The following is a 21,134-nucleotide window of genomic DNA, read 5'->3' on the forward strand; positions in this document are numbered from 1 at the left end:
TATTCAGTTAATATATATATTCCGAAAGTTTTTACAAGCTGAACAGAAAAATCAAATTGAGTCCCAATCAGCATGTCCCTTCACTGTAAACAACTGATATTCCTTTACAGAGCAATTTCTACTTTTTATAAAAGTACTGTAAAAAGCAACATTCTTACTAACATTATTTTTACTAGATCTTGTATCAAGCTTTGTAGTTAGCAAAAAATGTCTTCAATAATTCTAAACGTCGCTCTTTAGGAGACAAAATTGAAGAGCATGTCAAGTTTAAGGGTCTCTAAATTGTGGCCAAAGATGCACTAGAGAAGGTTTAAACTGTATGAAACTGTATGGTATAGTCAGCCTTCTCTTGTTAAATATATTGAAGCTTAGAGTTTCCACTGATTTTCTGATTCCTTTTACACATAAAACCAAACAAAAAAGTGCTCAGTCCTCAGAGTAAAATAAATCAGCTCAAGAACAAGCCCACCAAATACTCTGAGATTATAGTCTCCATGTCCTATCTCCCCCCTGCCACCAGGAGGAAAATGTTAGATTTATCTTTAAAATTAATAAATCATTCTTGGGGAGGGGGGCCTGGGGGGGTGTAGAATTTTTAATATATGTTGTATTTTAGCCAAACAGTCTGTGCAGTAGAAAACACTAGCCAAGATAAACACATTCAAATCCTGTGATGCAATTTGTCTTTCAGATCACCACTGAAGCCAGCACAAAAGTGGTCCCACAAAGTAAATGACCTGGTTGAACTTAGCCCAGATTTCAGCAGAAAATGAAAGGGAGATATCACACTGAAGAAAAGATGGATGCAGGGAGCTGTGGTGATAATGTCCAACCACATCTGAATGCTGCTCACGTACACAAATGCAGAATATAAGCTCCATGCAACTATCTGAAATTTGGAATATCACACTTTCCATTACTTTCTTTATTTGCATTTGCTCATCAGGATTTTGGGGATAGAAACTCCAATTTCTTGCATGTGTGAGAAGAGTAAAAGCACACATGCACCAGGTTCTGCAATGCAAAAGAAACAAAAAACCCCACAATTTTCTAGTACAAGATGATGTTCAAAATACCAGTTAATCTTCACAGGGATTCACTGTGTACTACGGCTTTTGATCTGCACTAAAATATCATCAACAACAAATGATACACATAAACAGGGAACAATAACAAACCTAGCTAGCCCCCTAACATTTGTGGCTACGTCACAATGTATTTTATGTAAGAAAAAATAGCTTAAAAATCCAAATGCAGATCTTTCCTCAGTGCAGCAGAAACAGCTCCACCACTTACATTAGCACCTGTCCCTAGGCAGTAATTTATGTCAAAAGTCCAAGTTCATTACCTTAAATGAAAGCCTAGAAATTAAAAGAATATTCCATTATTAGAAGCTCTTTCTCAGCCTTTTCTCAATGCTATTGAACTGCAAGCATGCTATGTGTGTGTATATTTATAAGTACATAACATGTATACAGAAAAATCTGATTTACCTCTCCTGGACCTTGAATTTCCACACATTTCACCATTACAAATTTGTAGACCAAACGTGTGGCACCAAACAGGATGCAACAAAAGCAGACTGAACAAATGAAGAAGGTGATACAGAAGGGCCACACACCAATATGTTGACTTTGCATGTAGGAACATTCCTGTTCCTTTAGGTTATTTGCTGCCACTAGTCCGTGGCTATTTACTGCAGGGATTAGGGCTGAGAGAGTTCCCTGAGAAAACAAAGCATGGCAGTGTTGATATCACATGTATTTCAGGTGATGGAGGGAAAAGGAAGCACGAGGAAAACATATGCATGCATTTGGAAAGCATCCTGTATTGAAATATAAAGGAAACAAGGTTTTCACAGTGCACATGATCAAGTACAACAGGTGCCAAAAAAGGCTGCAAAATCTCCATCCCTAGAAATACTCAAAACCAGCCTGGACAAGTCCTTCAGCAACCTGATCTAACTTTGGAATTAGCATTGCTTTGAGTGGAGAGGTTGGATTAGAGGACCTAATTTGGGCTGTGATGTTCATTTTAAAAGCCATCAACATTCAGTTTGAATTAAGAAACTAATTTTTTCATCAGTGGCTTTCCAAATTAGTATCACCCACCTCTCCAAGGGAAGTAATTAAACATATTGCCTTGGCAATGCACCAACAGCTTTTTAATTTTTCCTAATTTATGAAGTTGAAATTGACTATAAAATGGTCACTTTTCCAAGCCACATTTTCTTCCAAAAATTCTATTCTAAGATACAGAGTGATAAAAAAAATTTAAAAATCCAGCATTAACTTCCCTTTGGACTTACTGGACATCTGCCTTATTTCCTGATGTCCTTTTAGCGTAGATACTGGTTAGATCTATATATCAAAGCATATGCATTTCCACATACCTACCCAACTGGGGACAGACAACATCACATACAGACAGTAAATACTCAAGACCACCAAAATGATGGAATTCCACCTACTACACAATTCAACCAGGGAAATGCATTCTCATTCCCAGCAGGGTCTTCTGCTGACCCTGGTGGACATTTGGGTCCTCCAACTTCCCCTCCTTTCCCAATACTCCCCTGAAGAATCACCAAGAAAACCACTCCCTGACAGGTCAAACAGATACAACATCCCCGAGAAATTCTAGGTTCAGGAAAGCAATAAATGGCTTGAAAAAATTTTGATTATCTGTTGTCAGACACAATCTTCTTGGTTATGAAACTCTGACTAATTAAATAATCGAAAATAAGTATCAATTTATCTAAAAATTTAACCCCAAACAAACGTACTTACTCCTATATACTCAGTTATACAGAAAGTAAATACAGCTAGTTTTATGATGAGGAAGTGCACTATCCTAATCCACTGTCACCATGGCATATGCAGCACACGGTGTTAAGCTATTTCAGTAATATTAATAAGCTGGCCAAAAAAAATACCAAAATATAAAAATGTGATACGTAGAACATACTCACATAGGGCAACAACTACGTTGTAATTGCCTTAAAGCATCAGCAAGGTATGAATAGCAGTATGTTAAAATGGCAAATTTATTTTCCTCAAAGGAAGTTAAACAATAGGACAGGCATGGTTAATTTAATAGGCAACATTCATGGTCTATAAACAATTACTTATGCTAGCAAGTATGTAACAGGCTATATCCCATCCCAGTACAATGCAAAGGAGGGGGGGAAGAATATGGTGCTTTCAAGCACAAATCTATTCCCTGTCCATCTCACACAAGATTTTGGAGCCCACTCACTCCCAGCAGTTTTATTCCATAAGCATCAGTTCAGTTATCACACGCCACTGACACTGGCAAAGATTACTGTTTGTCATACCACTGCAACTGAGTACAACTTCCACAGCACCAGTACAAAATAAAACTTCACTAGTATGTTTGAGTTCAAAACAAATTTGAGTATTTATTTCAACAACGATAGTTGTTGAAAGTAAAATATAAATATTATTTGCATTGCTGAATTCTGGTTTTGGATTACTGTACTTTGAAGCAATAAAGCAGCATATGTCTAAAATAAATGAGAGTATTCAATCAATTCAATTTTCAAATGTCAATCAATTCAATTTTTCAAAATGTCAATATTCAACTTGACATTTAATTTTTAATTAATGCTCAAGAAAAATGGCTATGCTAGGGCAAGTCTGACAAGATATGTAACAGATTTTTGTATGTATCTGTAAAAGTGAAGTTCCAAAAATAAGGTAAGCCTCATAGTTTATATACTTCACTTCTAACTGTAGAAATATAGTCACAAAACTATTGGACATAATGCAAAATATTTAAAAATATATATTTATTACTGTATACAAAATCCTGCTTTTGATTAATAAAACATACACTAGGTGAAAACAGAAAAGCTTAAATTCTAGTATCCTTGTTATGTACTCAGTCCACCTGATTTACGCCAAACAATTGTCAGCATTGTTATGAGACTGCCAACATTACAAGCAGAAGAACAAATAAAAGAAGGCTGAAGTTACACTTACCTGCAGCCCTCTTCTTCGAAGAATACTTGAATCATCCATATTTCCACTGCTGATCACTAAAACTCACTTGCTTCTCACTAGCTTTGCTCTCTATCTGTTAAAGAAGTCCATTATTTTCAAACTTTTCTCCCCCTCCCACTCCCTCTCCGTCCACTTGCTAAAAATAGGACATGGTCTTTCACTTGCCTGTCATGAAGAACTGCAGCCACAGTCTCTGACTATCTGTACGTAATTTTGCCTGCCTCTCTGTGGCAGATTTAGCAGGTCACATTGGAAAAAATCTGTTCGACTTTCCTAAATCTTTTCAAGGTTGGATGTCTCATTCCCCTCATACACACAACTGGCTACAAATATGTAATAATAATCCACAACTCCACGTATGGCCGAAGAGTGGAATTTAATTCAGATCCCATACATATGTATTTTTCTTTATTTCGTACTTGAGCTGTTAGAAGGGATCAGTAAACTAAAACAGCTGCCTTCGTTTACTGTGTATAATAAGCTCACAAAATCCAGGTCACATTTCCTTTAAAAAACACCTAGTCACACTAACTAAAAAAGCAATACTGTGGGCACACAGGATACCCTGGCACCTAAAATACAGAAAAATCTCACTATGAAAAACACGGAAATTTTATTTTTCCCAATTCTGAAAAATTCCTTTACTCCTTTGCAAGACAAAGCAACTGTCAGATTCTTCAGATACTGTCACACATTCTTTTGTTTCTGCTATCTCTGAGGTATGCTGGGCTCCTCTATGCAGCAGGCACGGCGCATTCTTCAGCTCATTGCTGAGATCTTGCAACTCTCATGTGCTGGAGGGTCTGGAACACATGTTGCAAGTTCTGAACATTTAAGAATTCATTCATCTATTCATCACTGACAGAGCTGTCTGAAGTAGCCCTTCCCTCATCGTCAGCCATGGCAAAAAGGCAGGGGAAAAATTTTTTTAAAAATGAAAAAGCACAGTTCAAGCTGAGGCTTTTTCAGTCTGTCCTGCAGTTTCTGTTTTCCAGCTCCCTTTACACAGACAACTCCAGCGAGGTCAAAAAAGGCTTTGCCCCTATAGGTCCATTATGCCAATCCCATTTTAAAACATGAGCATACAGCATATGTTGAAAAATAAAACAACAATAAAGCTTCTAGCTATATCGAACACCATTTCAGTAAAAATAAAAATCTAGGTATGTTCATCCCAGTATCATTTAAATTACTGAACATGTCAAGAACCCTTTGTCCTACACATGCCCCTTCTATATTAAAAAGGAAAAAAGAAAATATTGCAAATATAATGAACAATCTACTGCCGCAACAACCTTCAATTTTTTAGCAGAAAGCTAAAGCAACAGATTTCATCTCCCGATAAAAGCTTAGGAAGAGTCTATTTATAACTTCTGAACATAAACACTGTATTTAAAAAGAACCTAACTTCAGCCTCTGAAGGATTTCATGAGATATATAAATCACACTTCATCGAGAGCTGTGTGTATGAGGGGATTTCAGCCAGACATCCTCAAGTGTGCAAATGCAGCATCAAGCAGAGCCCAGACTGTGGGCTGCCCACAGCTCGATGGAGTGTTGCTGTTCCCACAGTTATGACAGCTGCAAACCAAAAAGAGTCTCCATACAAGCACACAGGTTGGCGGTGCTTAAAGGAACAGAGATTTACACGGAAATCTTTAGTTCATCTTCATGCTAAGTGAGCGAGTCACATGAGCTAAACACATCATTGTAAAGTCAGCTGAAAGCAGATACAACTCAATCCCATTCACCAGGCTTTTTTCTGATCCTCCGCGGAGCGAGTGTGGTCTTTTATTGCGAGTAGCTAATAAATCCTCCTGCTGCCGTCCCTCCTTCCATCTGCCGTTTTAAACAAGGCGATGCCGAGTGAGGCTGCAGCGCTTTGTGCGCTCCGGAGAGGGCAGGCAGCTCATTTGCATCGAGTCTACTGTACCATAGAAAAACCTGCGCTACTGAAAACAACTCCATGAGCCACTTCATTTTAAAGGAACAGCATCTTCTTTTGCGAATGTGGCTGGGGAATAGCGAGCCAGCCGCGAAACTCTGCGTGAGAAGTTAAGGATGTGTCAGCGGGGAGAACGGCAGCAGGAAAATACAGATAAACGTCTGTTTAAAAGCAGACAGGAACATTAAAAGATCACGGGACTTCACTGTGATAATATTTATGATGGATTTCGATCTCATGTCCTGCATTTTGCCATCAAATAAGCTTCCTCAGGAAAAAAAAAATACAACATGCTAACTTCAGTTACCAGACAGTACCAAACAAATTCTATTTTTACTTAAGAAAACCTCATAGAAACACAACATTTTGGCATGCATGTTCACATACATTACATGCACTTTGCATGTAATTTACATGCAAAATTCTAAGATCTACAGTAGATCTTAGAAATATTTATATTAGACCATGCACTAGCCAGATCACTGATCTTACCTCTTCTAAGGCCACCAGCAATAAACAACACATTCCGTGAGAGGAATCAAGGCATCTTAACAATTATGCAACGCCATTCTCACAGTATGCTCCTCCTAAATCAGTCACTAAATGAAAATCTTTAAGCCAGATAACGGTAGTATATAACCATAACTTATTTCCATAACATAACTGGAAGTGTTCTTACTGGCACATTTACATCTAATCCTCCCTGGATTATTTACCCTAATATTCAGGCATTGCCAATTCTCAATATGTCTTCACAAGTGACTTGTAATTGATTGAGGCTGGCATGAGTCTCAAAATACCATGAGAATCATCTGCTCTCTTCCAAATTTCAAGCTTTCTTGGGGAGGATGCTTTCTAATTGGCTGCCTGCCACACTTACCCAGTTTCTGGGTAGAGAAGCCAATTGGGGCTGCTGAAAAAAAGCAGGCACGGCTTTTCCTCCAGCTTCCCCTTCCCCTTCCCTTCTTCAGTGCAAACAATTCATTGAAGAATCTGCCAAGAACTCTTAAAAGAGGGGAACACACCAAAGATGACCCGGAGTCACAAACAGTTGCAAGTGCTCTGGGAAGCGACTCTGCCTTAGACACCTGAGAACCTACTGGGCTCAGCCAGTGTAATCATAAGTTTGTTTGGGTAGAAAGTACAAAGGTAGTGCTTGCTGAGGACAACAGTGTCTTGCATTCTAAAAGGCATCAATTTCAAAAGGGAAAGAGTTGTAACAGTAAATTTGTAAACTGAAAAGTAATTCTAAAATTAGCATGTAGCTATGACAGTTCAAGGAAGCTCTTATGAGACCAAAAGAACTTATACATCATAACTGAGTGGTACTGTCTCTAGATATGATATTGATGATATCACCATGGAAAATCATGTCTGTTACCTATATTTCAAGATGGATATTGAGAAAATGAAAGATCCAAAATAAATGTTTTCAGGGTAGAAAAACATCAAGGTTTTTCTTGAAAAAACATCAGAAAGTCAATCTCCTTTAATTATCCCAGGAAAGACCACAAGTATGACAAGACACTGAAGAACATTAAGAGGACTTGGAATTTTACTTTTTACATGCTGGACAGCAGCTAACCCTACCTCACAGAGGTCCCTAGGAGGGGGCTGTGCTTGGATTCTGGTTAGCATTTCATTTCTTTTGAAAAGAAGAAATATCTTCTCATTCATGCTGATTCAGACCCCATTCCACTGCCTGCTACCGAACTCTATCACTTCTCTGTCTAGTAGAAGAAAAAAAATCCAAGAAGTTAGAACATTTCCCAGGTGAAAATGGAGTTTTCCATCTATTAACTTCAGTATAACCAAACAACAATTCTTTCAAGCTGTTCTGTAGCCCATGGGTTTTTCAAATAGCATCAGTGGAAGATGACCAAGGGCAGACCAATTTCACAGTCAGGAAAGCAATGACCACAGGAAGTCACTATGAAGTCCTGTGATTGTTCCTGTGTACAATACATTTTGCTAAAACATAATTGAGAAATCCTGAATAAGCTATTATCCTATTATTCATGTTTTCTACTCACCAGAGCAACTGCAAAGGAGGATAAATAAGAAAGGAGTCTGTATCTACTATATTAGAGAGTACATTTACATATGCACAAAGACATATCTGTGTAGAATCACATGGCTCATCTCTGAGCTGTGTTCATTTTGCATATTGTACTTTCTATGCTGAATATAAAACAGTTTCTACGTATCTTAAATTGCAATTGAAATTTGAAGTGTATTTCAGGTATCACTCAACATCCATGAAAAACTAAGAATTAACTAAAATAGAGAAAACAATTTTGCTATGACTTCCTAGTCATTTCAGGCTTTTTGCACTGCATCCTGACGTCTTTTGGGGTTCATACTGTTGCATCAGAATTAAAACCTACCATTACCATAAAAGCATACTGGTCATCTTGGCAATCAAATCATCACACTGTGGATCAAAAATGTGTATGCTGCCTAGTACATGTTAAGTGAATCCAACTGTTGGACGCCTTAGACTTGTAACTCTAGAGGTCTAAGTCCACTTATACTGACCACTTTGATACTTTTGGTATTTCATATTAACTACAAGAACACCAGAAAGTCTCTCACACAGCTAGGGCCCCATCACTGGAGATGTGGTGTGAAGGTTGTCAGCACTACACAAAAGAATGATCTTGTGATGAAGACCAATTCATGTTTTGCCATACAAAGAATGCTCCCATCCAAAAATCAGGCTAAAAAGACCAACAGCTTTTCAATTTTCTGCAGCAAGATGCAGTGTTTTTAATTACATGTTTTATTATCAAGGAACTTTTTGAATTAATTCCCTGATTTAAAACACTGATATTCAAAATTTACATTTTTCATAATTCCCAGTTCATTATAATTTTTACTCTATTTAATCAAAAATAAAAGCAACAAGACATCAAGCTGTGGGAAACTTTAAAGCTATAACATTTCCTTACATAACATATTGTCTGATGGGAAAAAAAGATCACTTTCCAAAATTTTATAAGCTGACAATTTCAATGCATTTTTTTTTAAGTCTCTGGTAACATTTATCTGTGCAAAAAAAATGAGCCAAATGTTTCACTGTCAAACTGTAACTTAAGTGCTTGGGGCTTTTTTATTTATTTTGATCAAGCTGTGTTTATCTGGAGATTTTAAAATGTGTCTCTTTGAGATACACTGACAGACTACTGAAACCAGGAAGGTTGATGAGGTAACTTGTTTAAAAAAAAAGAAAAAAACCAACAACTTGGCAGCCAACCTAAGGAAACTCGCCTGACAGCTTGTCTGAATTTCTTCTGGATGTCTTGCCTATTTACAAGATTCAGTTTGATAAAGTAAGACCTTTGGAGCAAAGCTGTGCATTAGCAATGAACCACAGCAGGAACTCATCCTGAACCACCGCTTACGAGGCTTGGTCCCAGAAAAAGAAACGTGGAAACAATGTCTAAAATCCTCAAGGTTTACACAATATTCAGGCTTTCACAGTGCATTTTCTGTTCCCAGTTTGTTAGGTTCAGATTCCTGGGCCAGACTGCCCCACCCCCCACATCCAGTGCCTTATGAAAGGCTGCACTCCCACTCATCTTCCATACAAATGTAAATTTGCTGCCGACAAGGCTGGAGGAAAGAGTTCATTCATCTACAGACCAACTGCTTCCATACTGTACCAGACAAGGTGTTTGCAGAAGAGACACCAGCTTACAGGCAGAGCCTTGGCTCAAGCCCCTTTGAAAACCAACATCTTTGGAAAGGAATCTTCAGTTGAATTTATATTTATAGAAAATGTTGGGGTCACTATGCAAATTCATGTTCAGGAGTTGTACTGCCACTAGAACAGAATGGAAACCAGCTCCTCTCATGCTAGAGTTCAAATACAATGCCATTTTTAAAAGAAACATGGTTTTGATAGGCAGAAAAGCCTTTTTCAATATAGGCTGCAAATTTAAACCTGAGGAAAATATAATTTCTGTTTAGTAAACATTTTGGTGACATTACCAAAATCAAGTTTCTCTTACTTTATTATTGACAACCCTCATGCTTTAGAGACATAAGGACTTAAACCTCAGCAATGAGTAAAACCTCAGCAATGAGTAACTTGGATCACAATGGAAACAAACCCAAAGCTCAAGGACTCAATACCAGCTTGTGTATTTCCCAAATGAAGCTATTGACATTTACAGAAAAGTTTATAGAAACAAAGCCTGTAGTTTCAAGAATCCCACAGGAAAGACATTATGAATCCAGTTAGCCCAGAAGCTATTTTGCCTTAGAAACTAGCTCTATAAAGCTACAAATTACAGATGCACCTCATATCTCATGCAAACACATGCTGATAAACACTCCCAAAATTTTACTATACACAAAAGATTTCCTCCACTATCCACACTCCTGACTAGCAGCACTCTTCCTGCAGCCTGACCACAGTAGCAGTGGTTTGCATATACAGACTTCCCTTTTCAGTAAATGCCTCCCAAACTTTTCTGCTTCCAATTCTTACTTCATCAATAGAGCTACATTTCACTTTGAAGTACAAGATAGACAATTTTCATCAAGAGGTAGCACTTACTTTACAATTAAAGAGTTTTAAGGATAACAAATTGCAGAGGTATGAGACTAAACCAAGCTGTGTTTCACTGTATCTTCCTCCCACTTCTATCTGTGGGATATTTGTCGTTTTGGACACTCATTTACACTCATTTTTGCAGAACAAACACTTGATGCTTCATGAGACAAGAAACCTCATCTATTACACTGGCAAAATAGTTACAAATAATGATTCACGCTATGATATACACTCGTTAGGAAAAAACCCATGAGGAAAAGTGACATGAAAGTCAACAACTGCTTTTTTTTTAATTATTCTGCTCAGAACAGAGTCTACAGCACTGAATATATTTTTCCAACTTAATCCACATGGAATTCATTTCAATATACCATGAATTTTACCTTGGTTTCCAGCTGACATTGAAGTGCTTAAACAAGAACTCCAAAGGTTGTACCATTTTGCTGGCTTAAGACCAACATGATATACATTCACACACTGCCTTTGAAATAAATCCTTGAAGATAAGCCAAAACATTTGGAATTAGAGGGTTTTGTTCTCTCTTGCTCTCCTTGTTTATACCTGACTACGCTTTCATCAGTATCTAGGGAGACATCGCACAGCAGTTTTTTACTGATGGACTTTGACAGATTTTTATTCTTCAGCTTCTGGTCTCATACAAAACTTTGCTATTGATTTCTCACAATTTTGTCATCCCCTTCAAGTGTTGGACAAGTTAAAGGCTTTTTTATAGATATCCCTTTTTCCAACATTTATCCACTAAACTAGAACAAATACTGAAAGAAAGATAGAAGGATTAAATTCATTCAAGATTTCAAAGATTTACGGTACAATGATAAATTCTTTTTTCAATTCTCCCTCTCCTCCAAGATATGCATCAGACCTCCCATTTTTATGAGTTCTCCTGGTTGGTTTTTTCTTTTAAAGCCATTTTTAATTTTAAAAAAAGTAGAGACATAATAATAATTTGGTGATCTCTCAAACTTTTTTTGTTGGGTTATTTTTTTTTAATAGAATCAATTACATTCAATCAGGGGACAGGAAACAAAAGACAGCAAAATTGTTGACTTAAGGACTCAAAGAATATTTCTCAGAGGAAAAGTGTGATATTAATTATTTTAAATGGCATGTAAAGACATGTCTCCTTCCATAAAAGTAGCAGGTAAAAAAAATGCGTGGATTTCAATTTAATATGTAAATATACATATTTTACATTTCTTGATACAGTTATGCTTTACTCCAAATTAAACTCAAACACAAAATTCTTACACATGACACTAAAATACTGTCATGTCCAGCAGCAAACATTTCATAAAAAGAAATGTGCTTCATGGCAGCAGCAGTATCTTTACACTGTATGTTCTTCAAAGCATTCAGACATACTACTGAGTTACTAATATAACGTTGACCAAAGCAGTTGAAATCTTTTGTTCTTTGTTTAAAAAAAAAATCTGAGCTCACCAGAAAAAAATTGAAATATGATTTTCATGCATCATTTGAATTGTCACCTGGGCTTTTTGTCTCTAGAACTGACAGAGAATATCAATGTGTTAATTGAAACAAGCAGTACGTAATCCACAGGACATCTTTAGCATATGTTTCCTTCCAAGGCTGACAAGAGCTTTCTTGGATTTTTCAGCACTTGAGTCTGACGTTTCCATTTTCAAGCTAAAAATACGAACAAAAATCTTACACTTTTACATAAATATGTATTTTCCCAGCAGTATCTTTCCACAGGAATCAGACACGCTGTATCAGTTTTGAGACCTCGAAAAAGAAAATGTGAGTGTGGTAGCATTGGCATGAAAGCGTTGAAAACCCCATCCTTAAAGCTGAATTTCTCTTCATAATTCAAAAGGCCCAGAAAAATAAGTCCAATCAGAAACCTAGCTCCATGATAGAACGTTCTTACTGATGAAGGAGAATGAGATAGTGGATCTAACAAGGCAAAGCTCAATACTCAAAGCTATCATAATTTAAAATTAGACATAATTATCCTTAACAAAACCAGGCACTGTGGAAAGGGGCTTTGGAACAGCTGCTCCTCTTCAATTTAAATGCTCATTTGTTTTACATTGACCTAGAAATCAGTATCCTCCTAACCAAAAGCCAATTAGATAATAGTCTGTCTTTCAAGCTTGTAGAATACTAATTTTTTTAATATCGTTAGTAGTGAAAAGCAAAGAAATAAACTGCAGATGATGCCACAAGTATGCTCAGCTCCAATATGCACAACCAAAACGTGAGGGTTCCCTTTCCTCCCTTCTGGAAGGTCAGATTTACAGTCCATGGAAGACATCCATCACTTCCTTGTGCTGACCCTGCAGTGCAGTCCCAGCATGGGACAACCACAGGACAATGCAAAGGCAACCACATGGAAAGATCTTCAGTTTGCTGGAGTAGCATCCCACCGTTCCTTCCACAGCAAAAGCAACATGCCAAACTGACAAAAAGGAAGCATTTCAATAAGTATTTCAAAAGCTGCCCTTTCAACCTTGCCCAGAGTTAGGCCATGAACATCAGTGTTTTTGGAAACAAGGATGACAGATCCTTTCGTTACTGCAATATAAACAAGCTGCTTCTCGAGCAGCAAGAATTAAAGACAGTCAATTTCTTACAGGCTTGAGTTTGGCTTTTTGTCTCTTGCTCCCTCCCATAATCCTGACAGAGGTAACTCTGGCTGTCCTGTTTTACTTCCACCCAGCTGGAGGCAGCACCTCCCCCAGTTAATCCAGCACTGTCATATTTGAGTGTCAACCAGTGCTGGCAAACCACAATAAACAACGAACTGACTGTCACCGAGAGAATGTGAGGGGGTGTCTCCTACTCAGTTCCAATTCTTATAGTATTGCAATTACAGTTATTTTTGACATTTCTTATTCTTTCCAAGCCTGGATGAAATTAGCCAGTGGCTTAGAAGTTACTAGGAAAGAAGGAACAATTGCAGAAACTTTGATTCCCTACTACTGTTCAGTGTTTCTGGCAGTCATGATCATTTATACCATTACTTTCAATTTTGGTTAAAGCCAATGCCAAAAATACATATTCATCTACAGAGCTGTTCCTGCTCTAAAGAGACAAAATGATGATGAATGCCAGTTTGATTACACTCAAATACAAAGCCATAACATTTCTTGGTCTTCTGAGACTTGGCAGCATCCCTAGAGAAAATTCTTTCCATGAAAGAAGGAGAGCCTTTTCTAAATGCATCAACAAAATAAGCTTCTCAGAAGGGGGGTATCATACTGAGTCTGACAGGATCCAGCAAGAAACCAATTAACACAGGAAACTACATTAGAAAACAGAGAATTCAATTCTACCAAAACATTAGGTCTTCTTAGAAGAAACAAACACTGACAATCAGCAGCAGCAATTCACAGTTCCATGCTGAAAAAGAATCTGTTAGTGGAAAAGGTGGATGTTTTAATATTGAAAGGAGCCTTCCAAAACTGCTGAAGTTGTGAAGTAAACAAGCCTGTATTGACAGAATGATCTCATAGCAGAACACAAATCTGTACAGTCAAGGTGGAATTCAAGGGAAGGAGAAGCTCTTTCCAGAATAGTTAATGAAGCTGAAGAAACCCCTGTCTCCTTAGGTTTCCTTCTGAAGTCACTGAAGTAGAACGCAACTAAATGTAAGTGTGAGCTGCAATGGACAAAACACAAACATGAAAACAGCAGCAGCATTCTAAATATACCTCAAAGTTATCAGACATCAGCATTATCAGTTGATTGTAGCAGTTTTCTCTGTCCTGTGCTCCTGAATTTCTCACACTAGCAGCTCCCTTTCCTTCTCAGTACTGCCTTCAAAGCTGCTTTTGCAACAGGAAGCAGAGGAAAAGCCAAAGTCCATTCCTACCCAGCCAAACAAGTAAGCAGATTATCGAGGAGGTTTCAGATCAGCTAGGACAATATCAGTCCCAGACAAAATAATTATTTTAGTCCTGTATCAGCTCTTCCAAAGAGCAAGTAGAAGTAGAATTGTAGCATTAGTTGTTGAGATTTTCATGGGGGGGAAAAAAAAAAGGGTTGCAAATAAATCACTGTTGCTTCTGAGAAGAGTTCTTAGGTGCTTTTAGATGGGAGAGGTAGAGGTTGGGGTGTTTAAATTACTGCCTCTGCTGATCAAGTAAACATGTAAACATCAGGCTTAGAATTCTTCAGAGCTTTTAGCTTGACTGCAAACTACATTTGTAAAGAAAACTCATCTCTATGAAACAGCAAAACTTTCTGGGTTAAGAACCTGCCAATCAATTGAATTTTAAAAAGTAGCTGTCGGAAGAATTGCTAGGGAATGTGACCTTTCTATGTCAAAAGAACAGCCATGCATATCACATTAGATGCAAGGAAGAAATTACTCACTATGAGGGTGGGGAGGCACTGGCCCAGAGAAGTTGTGGATGTCACATCTCTGGAAGTGTTCAAGTCCAGGTTGGATGGAGCTTTAAATAACCTTGTCCAGTGGAAGGTGTCCCTGCCCATTGCAGGGGGGTGAAACAAGGTGGTCTTCAAGGCCCCATTCAACACAAACCATTCTATGATTCCATTATTTAAATGGGAGACCTAGAAATAAATATAACGCCACTGATGACAAATGTATTCTAATAGCAGAGTATAAACAGTGAGGTCACCACTGTCAGAGTGATCTGAATGACTTGTTCTGTGCACATACTGTGTTAATGCAACCAAATGGTAAATTACACTCGTAGGAATTAGGATTTAGGCAACTACATCATGAAGAGAACATCTGCAATTCTAACTCCGTGAATCTCTGATGGATCCCTTTTTTAAAATACTGGTACTCACTTTGCCATTTTCCAATTCTCAAACTATTCTAAGCAATTGGCTATACTGCACAAATAGTAGTTCACACATTTCATCTTTGAATTATTTTAAAGCTGTGTCATTTTCTCCTTTTACTCACTGAATTAACAACCTACTCTAGGTCTGTTCCTATTTTTTTTGGTTTCCTTTTGACCACTCTTAATTCTTATTCAGAGGTAGGATGCGGAAACACTACATTTCTCTGTCTTGAAGAAGTAGTCCTTAATTCAGTTCTGTGAAGACAATAAAGATGCAGGTCCCTTCACTGATATTGCTTGTTCTTCAAGCTTCTCTTTCTAAATCAGTTCATCTTTTTGAAACTCACAGTAACTTTAGCAGGTTTTTTTACTGTTTTTAGCTTCGCCTACCTCTATTTCTGTTTCAGCTTTTAGGGTGTTTTTTTGACTTACATTTTTGAACCAGAACTGAGCACTGCTAAGGACATAAACAATGTTACTCCTCCTCCCATGGGATCTTTGCTGGAGCTTGATCTGTCGTATGAAACAGTCACTGAACATGTAAAGTCTGCTCCCATCATGTCCCAGCATGGCATGAGTCCAATCTGCAGAGAAGTAAGTGAATTCTCCCACCAACATTTTGTTCCAGGGTGTCCAATCCTCCTCAGCACACTGCAAGCAGCATCCCCTGCCATACAGTGGGTAATACAGGCCTCACAATTACTGTGTCTTAATTAAACCCAAGCTTCAAGGCTTGGTGGTCTGTGCTACCCACTGCTGCTTTGCCTCTTTCAAAAGGGAGCAGAGAGGAAATTCTTTAAACACGCAGCACCACTCAGCCACAATCCCAGGTTCCATAACCTTTCCCATGTAGTCTGAGAACATGATATTGGACACAGAACTGCATGTAAATGAGACAGGCATTCCTCAGCATAGTCATGACAGAATTTGAGCATTTTAAGGGATTAAAGTAATTATTTGTAACACATACAGTGGATAGTGCAATAATTATACTTATGGACAGTGAACATTATTGTATGCTTTCCACTACTCTGAACTGGGGGATTCAACACAGAGCAGAAGCTTGTAACACAAAGCATAAGCTCAATCATGTAGCTTAGGTGAAATGGAGTTAAATCAACTTTATCCTTTTTACGTAACACAAAATGGAGCTTAAAAACCTCTCATTGCTTGCTCCAGAATGTGAAATTGTGGTTACCTACCTCTAAATACCCAAACTACTGGAGATATTTCCTGTTGTGGAAGGAAAAATGGACCATTTCAAACAGTTGTCCATGCCTATTCTCAGATGGAGATTCCATGCAATGCAAGCAAAACTTGATAAAATCCTTGCGGATAATGGGACAAAAAAGAAATCCAACAGCAGATGGAAGGGTATGCATCATTAATGTACTTCACTGAAGAAGTTAGGCACCATCATACCTTTCCCTTGAAATTATTGCAATTTATAATAAGCCAGGGGGAAAAGCAGTTCACCCTTTGCTTATTGAAAAATAGAGAAATTAAGCAATTAGAACAGTAAGGGAATATCTATCACTTCACTGCAGATCCAAGTTTAATGGCCAAGCACCCTTAAATGGTTTTTAATCCATTCTTGACACTTCCTCAGGGAAGTTGATACAACAGATTTGTCTGACAATAAACCACATGGAACAGGGTCTCCCAAGGGTTTCAACACCTCTCATTTATACAGAAATTTGTAACCATTTTATTTTTAAATCTCATATATGTGTGTGTGTGTGTGTGTGTGTGTGTACACGTATTTGTGTGTATGAAACTGATTTCTACATCACATTTATCATAAAAAAATAAGAAGATAAGCAAGCCATTCAATTTATTGGAGAGCTCTCTTGGAATTAAGTTGGTACATAAATCAACTGGTTTGTTTGTAGGTATTAGCTGATATTCATACATGTTCATATCAGACATAAGAAGGCCTGATTTTCTTTTTTACTATGCCTTGTATAATTCAGCTGTTTCTCAGTCAGCAACATTTTAAACACAATATGTAAATTACATTGAGAAAGTAAACATGTCAGCAGGCCAGTAATCATATAGAAAATAAAAGATGTCACTGTCAAATGCACCACTTTAAACAGCTGCCTATTTAATCAGGATTGATGCTGATGCCTGATCAATATAATCTGGCATTGCTGACATAGTACTTTTCCTCTCAATTCAGATAGTTCTGCATGTTTGCTGTATTACACACTGTTCCTCTTTCCTTTCAAATACATAATCATTTTATCTTGCCAAACTTCTCTCTCATTACCCAGTTTCATTCCTATAAGATTTAAGAATTAACTTTGATGAGAAATTGATGCATTTTAAATTCATAGCACTCTACATTTTACTTTAAAAGGCAATATTTGATAGGTGAATTTTTATGGCAGAAGATAAAAACCTTACCTAAAGCCAAACAAATAGTTATTGATAGATTTAATAATACCCACAAACTTGACTTTTTACATTGCATACTATCATTTGAATAGAGTCAAAGAGCTTGTGGATCAAAAGCCCATGACTCAGAACATTTTTCATTTAGCAAGAAGATAGTAAAAAATAAAGGTAGTACCAAAACTAGTAAATGCACAGTAAAAAAGGGGAGTGCAAATTATTGCAGCTTTACAGCTGCTCAAAAAGGACACAACTCTGTAGTGTTCACACAAAGATTCCCAGACCAGGAGCCCACAGCCCAAGGACTTGACAGTGGAGAGGGATTAAGGAGGTCACAGCAGAAGTATACCTGTGCACAAAGCAGCCCAAATTCACAATTAGCCAGAACTTTCTGGCTATCATCAAGTAATAAGAACTGAATTTTACTGTGGGGATGTTTTTTCTGGGGGTAGGGAAAGCCATGGAGAAAAACACTTCTGGGAGAACACAGGAGGGAAAAGAGAGCTTAGGAACATCAAACAGGCAGGAGGGTCTTAAAAAGGATCTAGCTTGGACTAGAGACAGCACAGAGTGAAAGCTGCTAGAACCAAGGTTAGCAGCACTGATGAAATGCAGGCAGGAATGAACATTCCGACCTTTGTCTCCAACCCTTGGATTCCTGACACTGTGATAAGAACTGTATTATCCTTAACAACAGCTCATCCGTTAAAGTACTTCAATTACCAATACTTAGAAAATTTGAGATGAAGATTTGCCAAAACTATCTCTGCAGTCTTAACCTCCTGAAATAAAAAACGTCACACAGTACCTACTGCAGCAGCTTTGTGTGAGAGATTTAGTGCATGCACTGTAACTTTGTGTAAACAATTCACAGCAGAATTCTCTGTGTTAAAAGGTATGCAAATGCTTATTGCTAATTTGAGCAAAGACGAATATAGAAACCATGTTAGACCTGAAGTTTCATGTTTTATTTAAATTCTAAGGCAGAGAATTTTAATTCAAAGTTTCACATAATAATTTGTTTTCATGGACAAATTATGAACCCTGCCATAGGAGTTCATCATATAACTACTTTTAGTGTCACTATACTGTATGACCACATTAAAATAATGAGGTTTGAACATTCCTATCTTCAATTAGAGCTTTGTGGCTTCGAGCACTTAAAGAATAAACGCAGCCATTAACCTAGACCTTACCCCTCAAATATGCAGCAAATATATTAACAATGTTACTGAATCATGAGGTCATTGTGAAAATATAAATCTCAGTGGGTTCCATCACAAAGCAAAATCTTGAGGATTTTAATAGGATATTATTTAAGGTATAAAATTAAAATCTCTCATTAAGTTATCTCAACAGCTCATTTAATTTATCAGGCTCAAAAAATATTTTAAAGGTTATTTTAGGTTAATTACATTTCACATCCTTTTCTGACAGATCTGAAACCCTGCACATCTTTCAATCCTCTTTTATAAACATTCCCCTTTGCCAAGAGCTTAGAGTTCACAATGACACACATTTTTGCATACTCACACTCCAGTCTCAACATGACAGTATTTTATATTCATGATGAACACAGAATCTTGTTTTTTTAATGGATTGTAATAAATAACAAAAGCAGAAGCCCCTCAGTCAGTTGTTCCACACTATTTACTAAGAAAACAGCTCAGGTAAAACTTGTTTGTTTTGAATACATAAGGCACCCTCTCAGCAAATTTTGCACTATTCATACTTCGTTGGCCACAAGTGCTTTCAGTGAAAATAATTCTAATTCTGATCAATCCAAAATGCCATAATACAGGAATTCTTCTCATCTATTCCTATAATAAACAACAATTTGAAAACAAAATAAAAACTACCCAGCCGTTATTTGCCCTAGTTTCTGTTCACAAAGGGAAGAACTTCAAATATTGACTCTAAATCAAGCTTGCTAATATATTGGTTATTCTGACTCCGTACCTCATGTTCTCACAGCACAAGGACTCTGCAGTTCCCACCAGGGAAGAGTCTGAAACTCACAACTAATGCAGAAATGCTCAGGTTATCAATAATAACCCAGCAAGGGCAGGTAAGGGGTCATGGTATGCCTCAGCTCTTGAACAACTGACTTGAAAATCTAAATATAAACACAATGAGAATAAGAAAATTATACTGGCACACTGTATATGGTCACTGCAGCACTAAATTATTCCACAGTACCATCCATTTGAGCTCCAAACATCTGCTAAACATTAATAAACTGAGGTTTACAGAAAGTCTGTGAGACGTGCTTACTTTCAGTTCTCCAGGTGACCAAGGGACTGAACCTCTCTGTACCTTAGCTTATCAAAGTTCAGATATCAGGATTGTTGCATAAGTCCTGGTCTTGTGTTTCACTTACAAGGCTACCCTTATCTCTGCCAAGAGATTTCACCTCTCCCCCTCTAGTAATCTCGAAGCAATAAGGATTTTAGATTAACTGTTAGGAAAGATTCTGAGCTGCAGCTCTTCAGAGGTGATGCACATAAACCTCTGTATTCCCACTGTCCTGCAAGTGGTAAAATAAGCAATCACTGTGTCTCTGGGGCTGAAAAGGGATTGCTGGAAAGACACATTGCATGGCTTGGAAAAACCAAAGTGACACAGTGCAGGAACACAGACCAAACAAAGAGTGGCAGCCAAACATGGAGGATTAGGCTACTAATTACAGAGCATGTCCAAAGCTCTTGCTTAGTCAAAATGCTACAAGGGATTCTTATAAATGTCCTAAGGCTCAAAACAGTTTGCATTTCTGGCAGAAAGTAGATTGAAATTTAAGCAAACTATTTCATGTTTTAAGACCAATCCTCCTATTATCACATCCTAGGATGCTATTTCAAGAAGTATTACCAGACACAGAAGGCAGCCATATTAAAACACTAAATACAGACATCTCACATTGCCTTTCTATGGAAATATCTGCCAAAAATCACCGAAATAAAACAGTCAGTTTTCAACTACTTTAAATAAAACCCAGAATTTTCATTATCTACATCAGTATGTTTTTATAGAGAGGTCATTAAGAACCACAGAATAACACTCATGGAACAAAGCCTTGCTCTTCAACAATGCATGTTCAAGACAGTCTGAATAACTGTATTTTAAGTTCCCCACAGCTCCCCAAGCAAAAAAGCTAATTTTCCATGCACACTACAGCAGTTTCTCACTTTACACCTACAATACTGCTGCTGTCAGGAAGAGAAGTGACTGCATGTGCCAAAAATCAATTCAACATATTCACAGACAAAAAAATAACATGCAGCATCTGAAGATAATGAGAAGTGCAATCATTCAAACTGACAGTCTAGTGCCTAACAATTATCACAAGGCAAGTTTTATGAATTCATATTTCCTACAATGACAAGCCTCAGGTTACACAGAAGGGT

General features: G+C 37.5%; 1 protein-coding gene across 7 annotated transcripts in view; it reads right to left on the reverse strand.

The window, feature by feature from the left end:
- MAST2 (microtubule associated serine/threonine kinase 2) overlaps positions 1-21,134 on the reverse strand; it is a 185,366-nt gene that overhangs the window by 132,477 nt on the left and 31,755 nt on the right. The window contains exon 1 of one of the 7 annotated variants that reach the window (XM_085067709.1): positions 14,230-14,350. The exons of 5 other annotated variants lie outside the window; for them this stretch is intronic. In XM_085067709.1, the coding sequence (XP_084923835.1) occupies positions 14,230-14,253 (24 nt within the window). In that variant the 5' untranslated portion in view covers positions 14,254-14,350. Of the gene's footprint in view, positions 1-4,004; positions 5,878-14,229; positions 14,351-21,134 lie in introns of those variants that run through there. One more of the 7 variants, XM_085067708.1, reaches the window with a different exon arrangement.

The sequence above is a fragment of the Lichenostomus cassidix genome, chromosome 8 (assembly GCF_008360975.1).
Source record: "Lichenostomus cassidix isolate B80296 chromosome 8, HeHo_3.0, whole genome shotgun sequence".
Lineage (NCBI taxonomy): Eukaryota > Metazoa > Chordata > Aves > Passeriformes > Meliphagidae > Lichenostomus > Lichenostomus cassidix.